At 28.3% G+C, this 18766-nt stretch overlaps 3 protein-coding genes across 3 annotated transcripts; all 3 read right to left on the bottom strand.

Moving 5' to 3' along the window:
* Positions 1–712: 712 nt before the first annotated feature.
* Positions 713–17168, bottom strand: LOC111675860. The gene is made up of 2 exons (XM_023436711.2): positions 16968–17168; positions 713–2437 (listed from the first exon to the last, which is right to left on the bottom strand). The coding sequence occupies exon 2, from the start codon at positions 2353–2355 to the stop codon at positions 970–972; it is 1386 nt and encodes a 461-aa protein (XP_023292479.2). The 5' UTR covers positions 2356–2437; positions 16968–17168; the 3' UTR covers positions 713–969.
* LOC124419407 lies at positions 7754–9538 on the bottom strand. Its single transcript, XM_046948716.1, has 2 exons — positions 8683–9538; positions 7754–8620 (listed from the first exon to the last, which is right to left on the bottom strand). Exons 1-2 carry the CDS (start codon positions 8812–8814, stop codon positions 8423–8425), a joined length of 330 nt encoding a protein of 109 aa, XP_046804672.1. The 5' UTR covers positions 8815–9538; the 3' UTR covers positions 7754–8422.
* On the bottom strand, positions 9132–10637 carry LOC124419746. The gene is made up of 3 exons (XM_046950304.1): positions 10499–10637; positions 9473–10417; positions 9132–9159 (listed from the first exon to the last, which is right to left on the bottom strand). The coding sequence occupies exons 1-3, from the start codon at positions 10576–10578 to the stop codon at positions 9132–9134; spliced, it is 1053 nt and encodes a 350-aa protein (XP_046806260.1). The 5' UTR covers positions 10579–10637.
* Positions 17169–18766: the final 1598 nt, after the last annotated feature.

The following is an 18766-nucleotide window of genomic DNA, read 5'->3' on the forward strand; positions in this document are numbered from 1 at the left end:
TCTAGTCTAGAGTCTAGTCTATAGTCTAGTCTATAGTCTAGTCTATAGTCTAGTCTATAGTCTAGTCTATAGTCTAGTCTATAGTCTAGTCTATAGTCTAGTCTATAGTCTAGTCTGTAGTCTAGTCTATAGTCTAGTCTATAGTCTAGTCTATAGTATATAAGTGACCTTATATGGGTCACTTATGGATTATACCAATATAAATCAATATCTGAAATTTAGAACCAATTTTACTTACTTTTCACCATGTTAATCCCTGGTCTACAACTACCCAACTATTTCATGTGGGTTAGTGGTAAATGTTATAATTTAGAAGACCGTTTTTAACATCCTTCTTTCAAAGTATTATATTAACCTATCCAGACCAAGTTAGTGTTATAATTTGGAAGACCGGAAGTAGTGTGTTTGAAGCGCACCTGAGACACTGTTAAGGAGCGCACAATATAATGTTTATGTACCGATTATGCTAATTTTAATAATCGATCTAAGCAAAGAAAGAAATATTGAAGATTCGAATCTCGTAGATACTTAAGATTTTTTAACCTGGTTTCCAAATACACACATATAGACACACATCGCGATCTATAAGAATTCGGAATTTTCTTTGTATATCTATATAGAATCTGTGAGATCAGAATTGTAGAAATTATAATCGAAATTATATCCCGTAGGTGAAAATTACCCAAAAGCAAATAATAATAATAGTCACACAAAAAAGACATAATTTAAATATTTATTTTAGTTATTTCGACAATTTTTTAATTACATACTAAATTACATAGTAACTTTTATATTAAACTGATTAATAAATAACAATTACTAATTAGTTAACATTGAAACATACTTATACTTCTACAACAACTATCTCTACTAAATGTTAGTGACAATAATGTTAATGAAGTTTATCGACAAGATTTAAGCAAATATAACTCGGAAATCAAAATCCCCAGGTCACATTTATCCATGTATCTATCTATCGAATGTTTGTATTTGCACCTTTGGCGGTATATAACCTTCGGGATATGGCACCAATTCGTTATTTAAAACACGAGCATTACGCCAAGTTTTCACTTTATCTTCGGGTGTATCGGGCACACGTATGCCTTCGATTACGGTAACAGCGGGACCATCAACAATAGTGCTTTGTGGCGAAGAGGTCTGAGGTTCGGTATAAATGGGAGTGTCTGCTTGTGCGAAGTAAGGTTTGGCAGTTTGTTCATATTTTATGGGTTTAAATTGCATTTGCTGCTGGTAGTTATCGCTTTGCTTTTGAGGAGTGGTTTCTTGAACCATAGCTGAAGAAGTAATCATAACCGGTTTAGGTACATAAATCGTTTGTTTTTTAACGGGTGTATAGTTATTTTTGGTGATTAAATTGACAGGACGCTTATTACGCTGGTATTCGTCAAAAGCATTATTCAAATCAACAGAAGATTGTACGTATTTGGAGCTGCGATAAAGATTGTCTAAACGTTCATTGGGAAATGATTGGGTATAGCCAAATTCTGCAGGATAGGATACGGGTACCATTTGTTGTTGTGCTTGTCTTAGATTACGATGACGTAGTTCGTAAACTTCCATTGGCTGCCATTGTTTCTCGTGGCTGTAGTCGTTTGAATCTTGTCTTTCTGTGGGGAAAGAAAATTGATTTGATCTACCCAAGGGTATATAAGAATGTTGTCTATTACTGGAACTGGTTTGTTGAGGCGTGAAGTACATGTCTTCTGTATATTTTTGGGGATGATAGGACTGTGGTTCTTCATCTTCAAATAATAATCTTCGACCAGCTCTGGCCATTTTTGGTTGCCAAACATTTTGCTCTTGGTCTCTGAAGTTTTGAGATTTAATTAATTTCAATTGTTCCAATTGCTGTTGTCTAGCCAATGCATCATCCATACGCTGTTTATATTCCTTGGATTGTCTTGATAATTCGACTTGATGTAGTAAAGTTTGAGTATGTTTAAGATCTAAATCAAGAGGTCTTTGTGCAGTTTTAGGTAGCGGTTCTCTTACCATCCCGGCTGAACGCACAAAGAAACTTTTTGGTTCAACTGATTTAGCTTTTCGACTATTTTTACCCACCACCAATTCAACATTTTCCCCTTTGTTGCCACGAACGGTAACGACTTTTTCTTTTTCGGGATCTAAACCACGTCCAAATCTTAACTCGGTTGTAACATAGGTGGGGGTATAAATCTTTTTCGGACTATTCGCTGTAGCAGGAACTGTAGCTGGTTCGATAGTATCGTAAGTTCTTTGGTATGAACCTACGCCAACTTGGGCATAGCTGAAGTGACTAAGTGTAACACCTAGTAGGAATAGTAAAAGTTGTAGTTTAATTCTCCCAGCAGACATGATGTTGGAGATTGGAATATTGGTTTTTGGGTTGTTTGTTTAAATAGCAAAATTATGTAATTGATGTTATTACACTTGTATTCTGAAAATTTAATAAAGTTTTTGATTAATTTCGATTTTTATAGATTTATAAATGCTTGGATTGTAAAAGTCTGTTTAAAAAAAATCATTTCAATTTTGGAATTCTGGTTTATATAGGAAAATTGGTTTTGGTAACTTTGGTATATATGGTCATGCTCTACATGTAGCGATTTAATTAATTTAAATTAGTTTAAGAATTTGGTAGTTCGTTTTTGTTCTAGCTTGCCTTATCAACAACTTATAACGAACTCTGTCAAGAATGTAACCCACTTATAATAATGTCCCTAGGTGTTTTAAAAAACTTAATTAAAACATTATGTTAATACGGAAATTAGCAATTTCTGATAATTTTTTTCAGTGTAAACAATTCCAGTTTAACTTGGTTTAAAATTAAACAAACGTTTTTGCAATATTATAGTGTGATGTAATAATTATTACTCAAAAGTAAAAAAAATAATATGAGAGTGTAAACTGAGAATTTAGTAGAAAAAATCAAAAGTGTGAGAAAAATAAATTGCCGGTAAAACAAACAAAACAAAGCTTTAAACCAAAAACAAAAAAAGCAAATCGTGACATTGAAGCCCATTGTAAGAGATACAAAAACAGTCTGACTAACAAAAAAGCGGCAACAACCACATACATATTTAGTCGTAAAAAACTGCAGATTACAAAAAAAAAAACTACAAATACAGTTAAAACAACAATGACTTTTAAATGGAAATAAAAGAAAACTGAAAAAGCAACAATAAAATAAGCAATACAATTGTAAAGTAAAAATTACAATGAACATGAACTAGTTTTTTGCTTAAGTCTTTTGTATTATAGATGATGAGTCCATTGTATTATCAGATGTAACAGAGTTGCCATATTTTTGTTTTGGGAAAAAAATGTATACCCACCATCAGAAAAGTTAATTTTTTTTTAAGTCGAGAAAAAATATTAAAAAAAATCTCAACCTCATGGAGGTAGGGTCAATTATCGACCTATACTACATATTTTTACATCTATATTTAATTTCCTTATTAAATTCTAACATGAGAGTCAGAACGGAAAGAGCTAAAAGTTTAAAATTTTTATCAAATATATTTAATTTTTTTTTGTATTAAAAATGTGCAAGCGCACGTCAAGAATGCAGTTTTAAAAGTCATAACTTGCTTACAAATACTAGTCTAAAAATAATTTGTAATTTAATTTTTAAAAATATTACTTGGCATACTGACCGTATGCCGGTATTCATAATTTTTTAAATAATTCAAAAACTTTTTATTTTCACACGTATTCGCTATGTATTTTATAAATACAATAAAAAACAAACAAAAAGTGTAAAATACATTAAAAATAAGAATGAAAAGTGCATAAACAATTAATAATTGAATAAAAAATATTACATATATTATAGTGTTAACATAATATGTATTTTTGGGATTTTTATATTTATTTATATATATATATATATATATATATATATATAATATATTATATATATTAATATAATATATATATATATATAATATATATATATATATATATATATATATATATATATATTATTTTTTTTTTTTTTTTTTTTGTACTGAAATTTTTTGAAATAAACAAATTTCATTTTAGAGTTAATTGATAAATGTGTGTAATTTATTTATTTATTTATTTATTTATTTATTTATGTTACAACTAATGTGGGTCAAATTAGATGGATTCTATTTGACTTCCTATTAACTGCCAAAAAAATAACATAAAAATTCTTGAGAATGACTTCAGATGTAGTGAATTTGGAATCAAATAAAAAGGACATCCCTCCCATGACAAGCCTGTGTTAAAATCAGGTCTCTGGAGTAATTTTTTTCGCTTCTTTCGAAGTTCTTTTTTGCTGAGTATAAGATACAGATTTGACAGTACAAAATCTGTTGTTATTAGAACCATAGCTCTAACAAATATTTGGAGGATCGGTCATCGGAGCCCATTAGAGATATGATCAAGAGATACTAGCAAACATGTTCATGTTTGCTTCGTATAACCGAAATTTCATCGCAATGACATTTGCTCTCTTTCCCAAATACAGGTTGTGGTTATACATATAATAAACAAAACGGAAACATTGAATCTAATGGAACTTTAAACAAAGTTTGTATGGTGGCTAGGGTCAAATTAGGTCCAATTATTAAAATCGTGCCGTTTTAACTTTTATAAAACTAATGTGCTGTTTCTAGATACCGAGTGAGTAATTTGAGTACAAATTTTACTTGTATTTTGTTATTGTAACACTACTCACACGTTATCTAGAAACAACATATGAGCCTAAAAGCCCAATTCGGGGGGTACGATTTCAACCATTTTCAATAGCGTTCATTCTTTAGTCATTTATTCTTGTAGCATGCGCACAAGCTACAGTAAGTGATTCTAACCTGACTGATGGTATATTTATATAATTATTTCAGTTTAGATAACATCAGAATTAGTAGATTTTTTGAATTTAGTGTATCAAGTTTCTGGCAACTCATTGTATATCTACTGAGATCTTTGGCCCTGTAATTTTGTTTTCATTTCATAACATGGTGTTTTATACCCAGCAAACACAAATAGTATTTTTTTTTTTATTAAAATACCAGAATTTTAATTTCTTAATTTCAAATTAAATGTTTCATAAACTGAGCTCAAGTAATATATATAAATTTATAATATTTTTATCTTGACACTTGAACAATATTTAATATCAAATTTCTTCCAATTTTAGATCAAACATTTGGGTTTACTGGGTATTTTGTTGGCTTTGTACTCGCATTAAAAGATCAACAACACTTAACGCTTATAATAAAATTTTCCAACAACACAAAAGGTGTTGGTTACTCTCGACATAATTTTTCTCAGTCACCACCTCTTCGAAGTTGGACTCTTGAGAGAGGTGATGAAAAGTAATGAAAGTGAAAGTATCAATCAGCTGTTGCTGGCTAGCATGTTGTGAAGTAGTAGCTGCATATCCAAGGTATATTAGTTTGTTTTGAATTTTATTCAGACTTGTGGAAATTTAATATTTAATATATGGGTTTGTGAGGTTTCTTTCATACTTTTTTTTCATCTTCTTCTTCTCTATAGTGTGTTAAAGATACGCTTGACAATCTTGGTAAAATTTCTTTAATATTTACACACGCCTACTTTGGTTAAATTTCATATTTTGTTTAATAATTATTTATAGAGACGAAACATGATAAGGGGCCTTGAAAGCAACTAAACTAATTGTGTTGCATGCTGTTAAGTGATCATGTGTGTGTTTATGTGTATGTTGCAACATTTATAAAAAAAAGTTTTTTCCTACAAAATTGGTTAATTAGTAAAAAAGCTAGTTATTCTTTCATGATAATCAAAATATAACATCACCCGGCCTTATGAGGCTTAATAATAGAGACAAGTCGAAATGAAATTCAACACGAATCTATATTATTTTAAACAGCAGATGCATAAAGTGTTACAAATGCTTAAACATATTTGTTTTTTTCCAACTTAAATAAACTAAGTTGTTTTTTTTTTCGTTTAGAAAACGGAAAGTGTTTTTTTTTTTTTGTAAGAATAAAAGTGCATTTTTAACATATATGCTTACATTCATAATTATAACAATAATTATTGTTTAATTTACACCTTAAGAAAAAATGTTGTGGAAAAAGCGTAACGTTAATTACAGTGGAAAAAGGAAGTGAATTAGAAACATACTCTACATAAGTTAAAATAAGAAACAGATTTTCAAAATGCATGCAAAATTGAAAAAGTCTCTAAATTTGTGATCTTTAAAAATATAATAATTTTGATGATCCCAAATTAATTTTATAATTTTTACAAATTTCAAATCTATACGTTTAAATTCAAAAAACAAATTTCATCTTTAATGTTATATATTTATTGCTTAGCTGTTGTAAGTTTAAATTCGGGATTTTAGGTGTTAAAATGCTTAAACAATAACATTTTAAGTCATTATTTTAATTTGATAATGCCATTGGAAACAGTTATCAGTCAATATTAAGCTCATATATCTTCTTGAAGAATTTGACTAATATATTAGAATGTATTTATAGAACTTTATTTATTAATAAGACGTTATTTAAGTACTTCCATGTAATTAGAAAGATATGTAGCCGTCATTAAAAGTGTATTAATAGGTAAGTGCTGACAATTACAAGTCATTAACAAGTTTTTGCTGGGAATTTCTTAAATTGTTAATAGGGAAAATTTTATATACATTATAGCAATTTTTTTTTTAATTAAAAACAATTTTTGGTATTGGTGTAGAAATAGCTATCTAAACTTTCTAGACAAACTAAAATATAACAAACAATTTTTTCTAGGACCAATAGGTAAAAATAATACTTATTTAATAAATTACCCTGTATAACCAAAATATCCAACTTTGACCCTCTCCAACTCCGGCAGTGCTTAACCGATGGAGATGAAAATTGGAGTATGGCCACTTCAAATCGATTTTTTGAGCTGGGTCACGAAATTTTCTTTCTAACTAGAATGGTTTTTAAACAAATGTTAAAATCAACATTTTCTTTAAATTCTTTTGGAAAATCTTCGATACATTTTGTATTAAAAATGAAATAATTATTTCTTTAAGTGTACTTTACACAAACTCATTCAGTTTTTTTGGTAATCTGTAAAAATTACGTAGTATCGCATTAATCACTAACAGGTTTTTAATGAAGTTTTTGTCCGAAATCATTAAAAATACATCAAACATGATGTTTGATACTGTTCCATCTGCTAGTCGTGTCTGTGGTCAGTACCAACGAAAGAGAGAAGCAGAAACAGATCAACAAGTTTGTATACAAATCTGATTATAATGACCCTAACCTATGTTAATGTAAATATTTATAATTTGTTATTTTAACCTCTTCGTTTTAAATCATCTGAAAAAACACTAAGATTTATTTATCTATCTTCTTATTACATATCTTTCTTTTTTAATCAACACGTGAGTTTGTTTGTGAAATACTTTTGTTAATAAAAATATTTTAAATTTTTTATTATGAACTTTAGTAACTTATTATTAACAGTAATTATGAAGTTTATTAAACCTAATTATGGCTATTTTGGCCATAACAAATATTTTAGCATTTTAAGTTTTCATTGTGTATTACTTCAAAAATATGAGTTTGGTGTAGAGTTTTATTTTCGTGTTAATAGAAAAAGCGATTTTCTCGTTATTAATTGGTGTGAATGTTAATAATAGATCAACGTCATAAATGTAAATGTAATTAAATAATTAATAGCGTATTAGTATACAAATATTTAAATAAAACATATTGATTATAATAGTCATGGTCATTTTTTGAAGTTGAAAATTAAATTTGAAATAAGTATGACTAATAGTATATATGAGAAGCGCAATAGGAGATACGTTTGGAATAATTTTTTATATATGATTTATTTTCTCTAGCCTATTTATTTTAGTTCAAAATCAAGACTTTAAGACATTTATAAAATGTAAATCTTCAATTATGAAACAAAAATATTTCAAATTTCTCATGTAACTTAATTAAAGCATGAGAACAGATTTTTCATAAATTTTTCATCTTTTGACCCATTGACTTTTATTAAGCCCTTTTGTAAACAATAAATTTAAAAAATTTGTACTTTTGTATTTCTACCAACTAATTTAATAAAAATTCAACATTATTTTAATAATATTGTGAAATTTTATAACAATACATCAGCATCAGTATCAGAGAAGCAAGCCGACTACAATATTTCGGCGGCGGCTGAAAACCAATTTTTTTCGGCGGCGGCGGCTATCCGGCTTGAAGCCGAGTTTTCTACCGGCTTAAGAAAATATTCGGCTGCGCCGAATTCTTATAATAAAAAATAACGTTTTTGTTTACAAAAAATTGTCACACGACATTTAAGCTATAATTTTATATTTTCTAAAAAAAAAAACAAATTCAATTCACTTAAAAATAAACTAGTTATTAATGAGATCGAAATTAATATACTGAAAAGATTACTTAGAATTTAAAATGGGATCCACTAAGTGGTAGTTGTCATGTACAAATAATTGCCGTTTTACGGTAGAAGGATTTAATCTACTTCTTTTTGCCGTAATGCAGGCACCAGCAACTGAAAATGCCTCTTCTGAAGAGGCGGAAGTTGCAGGTATTCCAAAACAAAAGTTCGCTAATAATGCGATATTTGGAAACATCTAAGAAGAAAAAATATAAATAAAACTAAATATATATGTTACGTACATTTAATTGTAAATACCTCTTCGTTTTTCTGCCACCATTCCAAGCATTCTGCGTCTTCGTTTGGGACATCGAAGTACGATTTTATTTCCTTTTGAAGGTCTGAATTTGGTGGGTCTTCCTGGTTTGATGTGGCCAAAAACTCAAGCATTTCTTTTCTTGTGTTTGAAAGTTTCTTGAAATTAAATTAAATTAAATTATAAAAAGGCTTCCGAAATATTAAGAAATTAAAGTAACTTACCACTTTTTTTTTAGAAGGTCCCGGTTCATTTCTGATATGTAAACTTTCTTGTGAACTATTTATTAATTTTAAAAGTTCATTGTAAATAAGTTTTTCTTTTGTAATTGGTTGATCAAAATTACAGTCTAAAACATCATTTAATTCCAGGCTATTCGTTGCTGGAACTTTTTTCAACCAATTATGTAAAAGTGGCCAGTTTCGCTGACAGGGATCCATTATAGCAGCTACTAGATGGATTTTCTTAATTTTGAAGCGCTTTTTAAAATTTTTTTTTGCAAAATTATAAAGCTCAATTGATATACCGAATTCCGACATTTCTTCATTTTTATTTAGTTTGTCTATTATATTTTCATAAAAGAAAATGACCGAACATATAGTCGGATAATTCCGTCCTTGTAGGTAGCATGTTGCATTTTCGAATATAGATAAGAAATCTGCAAATTCTTTTATTATTTTCTTTTCCATTTCACGGAATATAAAGGTTTCTTTTTTTGCTTTTATTAGTGCAATATTTATTGCATCAAAATTTGTTGCAAAGCTTTTAAACATTGTTGCTAAGGTATTCCACCTTGTATCATTTGCAACTTTAATTGTAGTTGCAGTTTGATTTTGAAGAGTTTCTTCTGGCAAATCCATTTCCTCTTCTAAAGAAACTCCGAATTCCTCCTCTAATTGCAGAGATTCGGCAATGTCATTACTTTGCAGTAATATTTCTATAATTCCATCTTGGAGATGGGCCTTTTGTATAGCCATTAAATCTTCGGAACAATACGATAATTTCGTATAAGTAGCCTTTAGTTTTTTTACTACAGCTTTGATTTCATTAAATTCTGGATTGTCCAAAACATCATGCACTATAAATCTGTGCAATGAGTGTGCCATACATTCATAACGCAGCATTTTTGACATTCTTAATCCAGCTATGATATTGGCTCCACCATCGCTAACTGCGTGTATTTCACGACTCTCTAAATTAAACGATTTTACAGTGGATGTGATACAATCGGCAATTCGACTTCCAGTGTGTGGATGAGCAAAGTGCTCAGTTGTTAAACTGGCTGTTGTTATCTTAAAATTGACGCAGTAGTGAACTTTTATGTTTACATATGATAATTTTTTAAAATTGTCCGTCCACAAATCCAAAACCAGAGCAATTTTTGTAGGCGCACTTTTTAAAACGTCTTTTACCGTGGACATATATACATTATACACATCTTGCAATGCTGTTGTAGCAATTGTGCGACTAGTGGGAAATTCCAAACCGGGTTTTACAAGAGCCATGTATTTTAAAAATCCCTTCCTTTCCACAACGTTGAAAGCCTGGAGATCAACACAGCACATTTCTGCCACTCTTCTACCATTAACAAACTTCGTATCTTTATCTTTAGATGAAGACGATAGTGCTTCATTTGTTTTTTTCAAGGAAGCCTCCGAATTTTTGCTCTTGAGCTCTATGTCGTGAACGTTGCGCAAGTGCGTTAAAAGATTTGAAGTTGACGTTACTTGGCTAAATCTACCCAAAATTTAACGTTGTATACGATTTAATTTAATACGAGATTTATTAAATTATTTATGAAACACTTTATTTACTTACCCTTTTAATGTTGTAAGCTCCATCTCAAAGCAAATTTTACAAAAATGAAGTTTTTTGAGCACGGACTTACCGCGGAGCATAAGTGTTCCAAAGTAGTCCCAAACAACCGAACCAGTTCCTTTTCGTTCATTTAAAACTATCTTTGCCACAGATTTTGCGGCTTTATTTTACGAAGAATAGCCTCATAGTCACTTATCTGGCGATCTGAGTGATTTCTTATGAATGAATCTTCATCAAACTCTCCTGATTCATCAGATTCAATATCTTCATTTTCCAAAACTTCAGTAGTGCTCCTTTCATTTTCGTTGGTATTCGTCTTAAAAAATGATGTTATTTTTCTGTTCATTTTGCTTAAATCGATCACAAAACTTTTTAAAGACACCAAAATGTTACGACCGTTTTTTAAAAATTTTAAATTTCAAAGTGGGTACTGAGTACCGAGTACCAAAAATTTCTATATACGTATATGATGAACAGGTTGGTAACTCAATAACAATTAAATTCATATTAAACTACTCAATATTACGAATGGTAACTCAACTACAATTTATATTCAAAATTAAAATACAAAAAATATAAAATTTTTGTAAATTTTTTATTATAAAAATAATACATATATTTTAATAGAATTAATTTCATAAAAATGGCTTAGTCGACAACATTGACTGGAATCTAAGCCGCCGACAAGCCGGTTAATTCGGCGGCGGCGCGACTCTTTAAAAAAAATCAGCTTAGCGGCTAGCCGACAGCCGAGCCGATACGGCTTGCTTCTCTGATCAGTATCACTTTAACAAAATGTAAAGAAAGGAAAAATAAAATAGTAGACATTATGTCGTCTACAGTACACAATTCCCGTAATTAAAAATTAAACATATTTTTCTAATTAAAATTTTTTATTTAATAAAAAATGTTAATTACAAACAAAACATTATAATGGTAAGTAAAATATATTAAGAAATATATACATACATATGTAGTAGTACTCTTAAATCAAAACCTTTAACTTTACAATTTTTTTTTTTTAATTTGATGGTGTGAAAAATTTCTCAAAAGGTAAAAAAAAATAAAACAAAAAAATTAAAAAAAAAAATCAACAAAACATAAAATTGAAAGTAAAAGTGACAATCATCCGTAAAAGATTGAAAGACCGTCAACATCTCACAAGATTTGTGTAAATTTAATGTATTTAGCATATGAGTATTACATACACAAACAACAAATTCATATACATATATATTTAAATATGTACAAATAATAAATAAGTACTTTACACATTGTCTGGCAAAGAAGTGGCAAACAATAATGTTGTGACTTGTACTTTCGTACATAGAGAAACAATTAAGACCCACCGCAATATCTTAAGGTTAATAATAAACAATACGTTGTATGTCGGACAGACACACATAGACTCTTATGGCTTAAATGACACTTTTTGTTGTTGTTCAAAATCTCCCTCCCAGTATATTAAACTTGTGTAATACATCATCACACTTCACAATCCCTATTGTGATGTTGTTATTTATTACACCGTTTCTAATTGCAAGTTTGAAAGTTAATAAATATAAAAAATTTCTCCGATTTTTGTTATGACATTTTTCCTTTCATTGCCAATATTGTGGAAATCTATTCAGCTTCAAAACTCGCACTTCTGACATATTTTTACTTCCCAGAAAAAAATAAATTCCAAAAAACCAGAAAAGAAGTAGAATGTAAACCTTGGAAGTACTGAAAAAGACCTGAAGAAGTAGTGATTTTAACACAGGCTTGTCATAGGAGGAATGTTATTTTTATTTGATTCCAAATTCACTACATCTGATGTCATTCTTAGGAAGTAATTCTTATGTTCTTTTTTGGATGTTATTAAGAAATTGACTTAAATAATATTAACGTAAATAAATAAATTACACACATTATCAATCATCTCCAATATAAATTAGGTTTAATTTAAAGAATTTCAGTACAAAAAAATAAACCTTAAAAAAATAAACAAAATTGGGTTCTTTGAAAGTCAATAAACATCACTTACACAGATGGTAAAGAAAATCACTTAGTGCTACTTTTGACGTGGTGATAAATGTTATTCTTTTGGAAGTACTTCGTTTAATTTTTGCTAGATTTAGTCATGTTAAGATTAGAGTATAGATATATGAAATTTTCATAAATACTTTAACCGAATTAGGATTGTTTCTCTTTTAGCTGTTGAGCAAACAAACTCGGATTTCATTCAACGTATCACTCGTCATGCCCACAGGTTATTAAAGGAAAGCTGAAGTAAGAGATATCAGTCGGCATGTCGATGTACGGATTTTTAGAAGAAAGCTGAAGTAACAAGTACCAATACTTTTGTCTTCAGAGACAATAAACTGGTGATGATTAAATGCATAATCGCACTTTTCTTGCAATGATTTGACATGGAGTCGAACTAAAACATTTTACAATATGGTACTACGTCTGACCAGTTACCAGTATGATTTTGTCCTGGCTAGTCAGTTGGTAAAGGTTATTTCAGGATTAGTGGTATGAATCCAAATTCGCACAAAGAGACGTTTGGTAAAAATATTGAAACTTGTTGTAATTATATTTTTTTCGGATAAGATTTTGTTACCGTTTCTAATTTCTAGAAAATTTCTGAAGGCCTTTAAGATACTGTGGGTGAAAAAGACCACAGTAATATTATGTATTCAAGGCAGGTGTTATCTCAAAGAAGGTATTTAGTTTAACAACAAAAAGGTATTTAGTTTAACTTTACTTTTCCGATGATGAAAGCCTACCAATGCTTTGTTAGCTGGTTGGACTTTTAAGCAAAAAATTATATTAAGTAGATAAGTTCTATTTGGTAGCTATAGAATTCATTTTTAGAAACATAAGAATAATTAATTAACTGACTTTTGTTGAAATCTTAAAATTGCCAAAAAAAATTTGGTAATTTTAGAAAATAATTTTATTAAATTTCTAAAAATCATATAACTCCATCAGACCTACATCAGTTTGGAATTGTTCCAAATACTTTGCCATAGCTTCTGTCTGTCGTCTTTTTAAAGTTATTATTTTAAGCTGTTTTAAATTTCTAGACAAATTTTAGAAAAAATTTCAAAACATAAAAAATTAAAACTGTAATTCATCTTCAAAGTTTTGAAATATTTATACATTCAATTTAAGAAAAAAAAGACCTTCATATAATTAAATATATAAAAAATCTCTCCGGAAATAGTGTTATATATTTTCGCTATTATTTTACCTATAACAATTATGAAAAAAATAATCATGAAGCCATCATACAATTCAAATCAATCTCATTCAACCCTGATATAAAATGTCATATTAATGACTCTTGGAAGTATGAATGTATACATATAAAACTTTTGTCATTATCAACGTTATTTCTTTGACATTTTGAATTTGATATTGCAGATTAAATGCATATGAAAACACAGAAGACAAACCCAATCTTACAACATTAATACTACCGCCACCAACGCTAATGTATGTACATATATAAGTATTATGTATATTCATTGTAATTCATTCATTTGCAGTTACAAACGAATGAATATTTTTGAGTGTAAGTAAAATAAGTAATCAAAGTGTTGCATTGAATTTCGATTACTTAATAAAATGTCATATGCAATCTTATACTTAGTTGTAAGTATGTATGTAAATGTTAAATGTGAATTTGAAGTATCCATATTATGACCATTACCTTATGTATGTATAACTGTTTTTTTTTTGTTATTGTTTTTTTACTCCGTCTTTGGATTTATATCTTGATGGCTTGGCGGTATCAGTGGTCATATGTATATTGTCGTTACATTTTTCATTTAAATATTACTTACATACATAGTTTCCTTAACGACAAGAAGAAAACAGACAAACTAAAGAAAAAACCAATTGGAAAAAGAAAGTGTTATTAACCTTTATCGATATTAAATAAATGTTAGTTACTATTTTTCGATTTATTTATGGTTGAATTGTTTGTAGTTGTTTTCAATTGTAGCCATTAGACAGACTGGATTGTAATAGATTGTGTTTTTTTTTGTTTCTATTTATTTATCTGAACACTTGCCGCCGCCCATCAATCTGTCTACTCACGTTGCTGTTACTTTAATAAAATAATTTCAAATTTTATTTTAATTTGAATGCATTAATGTTCATTTGTTTTATTTCTCTATTTATTTATTTATTCATGTACGAATGTGACAATTACAAAATAAATGTTTATTATTAGTCGGTTGATTGTTAAGTATGTTTAGTTTATTGCATTTAGTTTTTCTTGACCATTTTGGTAAGTTTTTATTATTAATTATTTTTCCTTCTTTTTAATGTTTAACCAAAAAAACGCCGACACCAAGTGATTTTAATAAATCATTGTGGGGTTTTCAATGATTTGAGACAATTATGTAATTTTTATTTGTTTATTGTTAAACAGGTATTTTTCAAAAGTAAAATATGTAAATGTTAAAGAAAAAAATATTTATGAATGATCAGAGGTTTTAAAGAATGTAATGTGGAATTTTTAACAATGAAAAAGTTTTCAGTGGTGACTTTAAAAAAAAAAAAATAATTCTATTAGTTATTTGCCCTCGGTATACATAAAGTTATCAATGAAAAATTTCATAATAAAATTATTAATCGTCTATAAACACAGATTAATCTTTATTCCGAATAATCGGGGAGAGGTTTCTGATGCATAGTACGGAAGTACGGATTTCCTTAAACTAAGTACGAAACTCATATTGAATTTATGCGTACTTCATTTGAGATAAAAATTTAATTGATTTAAGAATGTAAAGGATTAAATTAATTTCAACTTGACACAGTGTACACATATAGTACATTCTGGTAGGATAAAACAGTAATTATAGAAGTAGAGACTTTAAATTAGATATATACACTGAAAATAATGCATGCCTAACTTTACAAAAAAAAAAAAATCGTAACTACTTTTTTCGTAATAAATACATTTATATATTACGAATAATATTTCGTATATATTACAAAATATTTTTTAATCAACCCCTTTTCTAATTTTACGAAATTACGAAAACCTGTCGTAATACTTAGTTTCGTATATATTAAGAAACTTTGTTTTATTTTATATAAAAAAAAAATTTCGTACAAGAATTTTTTTTGATTTTACAAAATAAAATTATTTTGTTAAAAATTTTGATGGAAATCATATTTTAAAAATTGTTATCCAAATTGATATATAAAAGTCTTATATCTGAATTAATGTGTTTTGTGTTTAAAATACAAATAATAATTAAATCTTTGAACAATTCGTTTTTTTAGTTCATATTTTATTCCCAAATTTTTAATATTCTTTTTTAAATGAACTTAAATTTTTATGTAATTAAAAAAAATCGTAAAATAAAAAAAATCTAAAATTATATAAAATTATTCTTCATTATACTAAAATATTTCGTACAAATTCGTATATATTACGAAACCAAGAAGCATTTCGTACAATGTACGACATTTTTCGTGTATATAAGGCATCGATTGTTTTCAGTGTATTTATGTTTAAAATAAAACGACAAGAGTACTTTTAAATGTTTTAAAATCATACCATAATCTGATAGAAATTTTATGATAACCATGCCTACAACCAAACTTCTCGCCCATTTTACGATATTATTTTGTTAATAGTTTAGTAAAACCGTTAAATATTAATATATGTCAAAATAGTGATGTTGTATGAAAGTCGATTGTTTTAAACAATGTAGTATTTTTTCAAAATTTTAATTATGGGCGTGGCTAATATTGCTTTTAATAAAACTTTGTTTTTAACACAGATCAAGACAAAATTCTCAAAACAAATAAATAAAACCCAGAAAATGACACTTTCATGCTAATAGTAATGTTAGGTCACATTAAAAAAAAACAAACGGGAGAATTTAAAATAATTTTGACTTATGGCGTTCTACATTGGAAACATGTGGCACTTTACATGGGCTTGATTCGTACATGATGAACCTGTTAAGAGACCTTTGGTGGTAGACCAATGTTTTGGCAGATATGAGATACATACATACGTCTGAAACATTGATTAAAAATTTTTATGGTTCGGGAAACTAATTTTTTGTGAAAATCGAAAAATTATTCTGATATATAACTCTCTTTAAATCCCTATAGGTGAAGATCCTTAAATTAAATTTTCAAATAAATTAAAATTGGTTTTAAATTTAAAATATTCTAAAATTTATATACAACAAATATACCAAAGCAAACTTAAAACTAAAGCATTTACCAATATTTTGTCGAATAATTAACAAATTTTAAAAATTCGACTTTTTACAATCCAAGCACTTAAATTATTTTTTTTATTTTTTTCGAAAAAGTTTTCAGAAATTATTTTGTTCAAGTTATAAATTTTAATCTTATAAAGAATTATTCAGAACAAGTAACTCTGAAAGCTTTCTCTATCCAGGTTACATAGAGTTTAGTTATTTCTATGTCTTTTCAAACTCACTTTATACACTTCAAAACCACTTAATTTTTAGTTTGATTTTTTTTCTTCAAAACAGGATAAACACTTAATAAAATACAATTTTGTATTTAACTTGTCGAAATTTTAAATCGATAAATAAAAATTAAAATTTTCGTTCAATATTTTATTTTTTATTGAATACGAATTAATATACAACAGTTCAGTACCCGTACCGTAAGGTAACTGAATGAAATTGAAATTTGTTGGTGGCTTGTAACTAAAAGAAAAAAAAAAATAAATAAAAAAATAAACGAAAAAAAAAATAAATACTGCTGAAATTGAAAAGGCAGCGAAATACAGCAAAAGTTAGATTAAATATGGTTGAGTAAACCAACAACGGATATAAACGTTAACACAGTACAACAACAACAATAATAATAACTACAACATCAACACTAATAACAACAATAATATGAAAAGCGCAAAAGTTTTGTGGAAAATAACAACAACATTGAAGAAATAAATCCACCAACTACAACAATTGTATGAATAAATATTAAAAAAATAAATAAAAACTTGCAGAAACTTTGTCGAAATGACGAAAAATAAACCGAAGAGATTAACAACTGGGAGAGGGCTTTGAGATACAAAAATAATAATATTACAACTACAGCTAAAATTTTAAAATAAAAACATTTATTTATTTGTTTACTAGGCATCTTTGTTGGTTGTTTCAAGCTCCCAACAATGTGCTTATAATTGAACAAGACAAAATACAGATAAATAATTAAAAGCTGTAGATAAATTTTATATTGAATGAAAATAAACAAAATGTATAGTGGTTATGCTAAAACGAATAACGTGATGCACTACATTTTCAAAGCTTTTAGTTGAGATTTGAACAACCCTAAAAAGTCAAAGTTCATTGATTTCATCCAAAAATCGCTGTAAGAAATAATGAAATGACATTTCGAATTTCAAGGTTCCACAGATTTCCTGTCCGATTTAATTCGAATTAGTTTATCCCGAAGTATAGTCGATTTAATTTTGCATTGAATGTTTTGTTTAAATGATTAATGAAACAAATTTATTTTTTTTTTATTTAATCGGCCTTTGCGAAAGAAGGATAATATATGACTCCTTCTAAATTTCACTAACCTTTCATTGCCTATTGCTCATGCTAAGAACGTCAAAATGGTGACTTTCCTAATTAAACCAAAATGCGTCAAATAAGGGGCGATCATTGCGAAAATCTGCAGTGTCATTTATACTTATATAAAACTTATTTGTGCCAATTTTTACAGAGATAATAGTATATTTGATTTCAACCATTTTCATTAGGCTTCGTCCTTGTGCCAAAAAAAATTCATCAAATTATCTTGAAAATTGCGGCCTGTACCTTGCGCACAAGGTTTACATGTACAGCCAGCCAGCCTGACAGACGGATGGACGGACGGACATGTCTTAATCGACTCAAAATGTGATTCTGAGTCGATCGGTATACTTAAAGGTGTAGGACCAATATTATTGTGTGTTACAAACATCAGCACAAACGTATAATACCCTCCCCACTATAGTGGTGTAGGGTATAAATAACTAAAAGTGCTAAATCCGGTTATAATGAATCTTATACACCCTTCTTATTGTATAGTTTAACAAAATTATTTGTTTATGTTCCAATTTCGATGATTTTTAAAAATCAACAAAGTCTTATCAACCTCTTTGATAGACGGACTTCCCTATCTACATGGAATATATTCAGAAAATACATAAACTAAGTGACAAACTTAAAAAGGTTAGCAGGTTATTATTTTTGCCTAGACAAACGACCGTTTTAGGCC

The sequence above is a fragment of the Lucilia cuprina genome, chromosome 4 (assembly GCF_022045245.1).
Source record: "Lucilia cuprina isolate Lc7/37 chromosome 4, ASM2204524v1, whole genome shotgun sequence".
Lineage (NCBI taxonomy): Eukaryota > Metazoa > Arthropoda > Insecta > Diptera > Calliphoridae > Lucilia > Lucilia cuprina.

Coding starts and splice junctions, on each gene's coding strand:
- LOC111675860 (XM_023436711.2), bottom strand. CDS start 2,355: ATGTCTGCTGGGAGAATTAAACTACAACTTTTACTATTCCTACTAGGT.
- LOC124419407 (XM_046948716.1), bottom strand. CDS start 8,814: ATGCTTGAGTTTTTGGCCACATCAAACCAGGAAGACCCACCAAATTCA. Junction 8,621..8,682: donor GGTGGCAGAAAAACGAAGAG/GTATTTACAATT, acceptor TTTTCTTCTTAG/ATGTTTCCAAATATCGCATT.
- LOC124419746 (XM_046950304.1), bottom strand. CDS start 10,578: ATGCTCCGCGGTAAGTCCGTGCTCAAAAAACTTCATTTTTGTAAAATT. Junction 10,418..10,498: donor GAGCTTACAACATTAAAAGG/GTAAGTAAATAA, acceptor AATTTTGGGTAG/ATTTAGCCAAGTAACGTCAA. Junction 9,160..9,472: donor AAAGTTGCAAATGATACAAG/GTGGAATACCTT, acceptor AATTTTAAAAAG/CGCTTCAAAATTAAGAAAAT.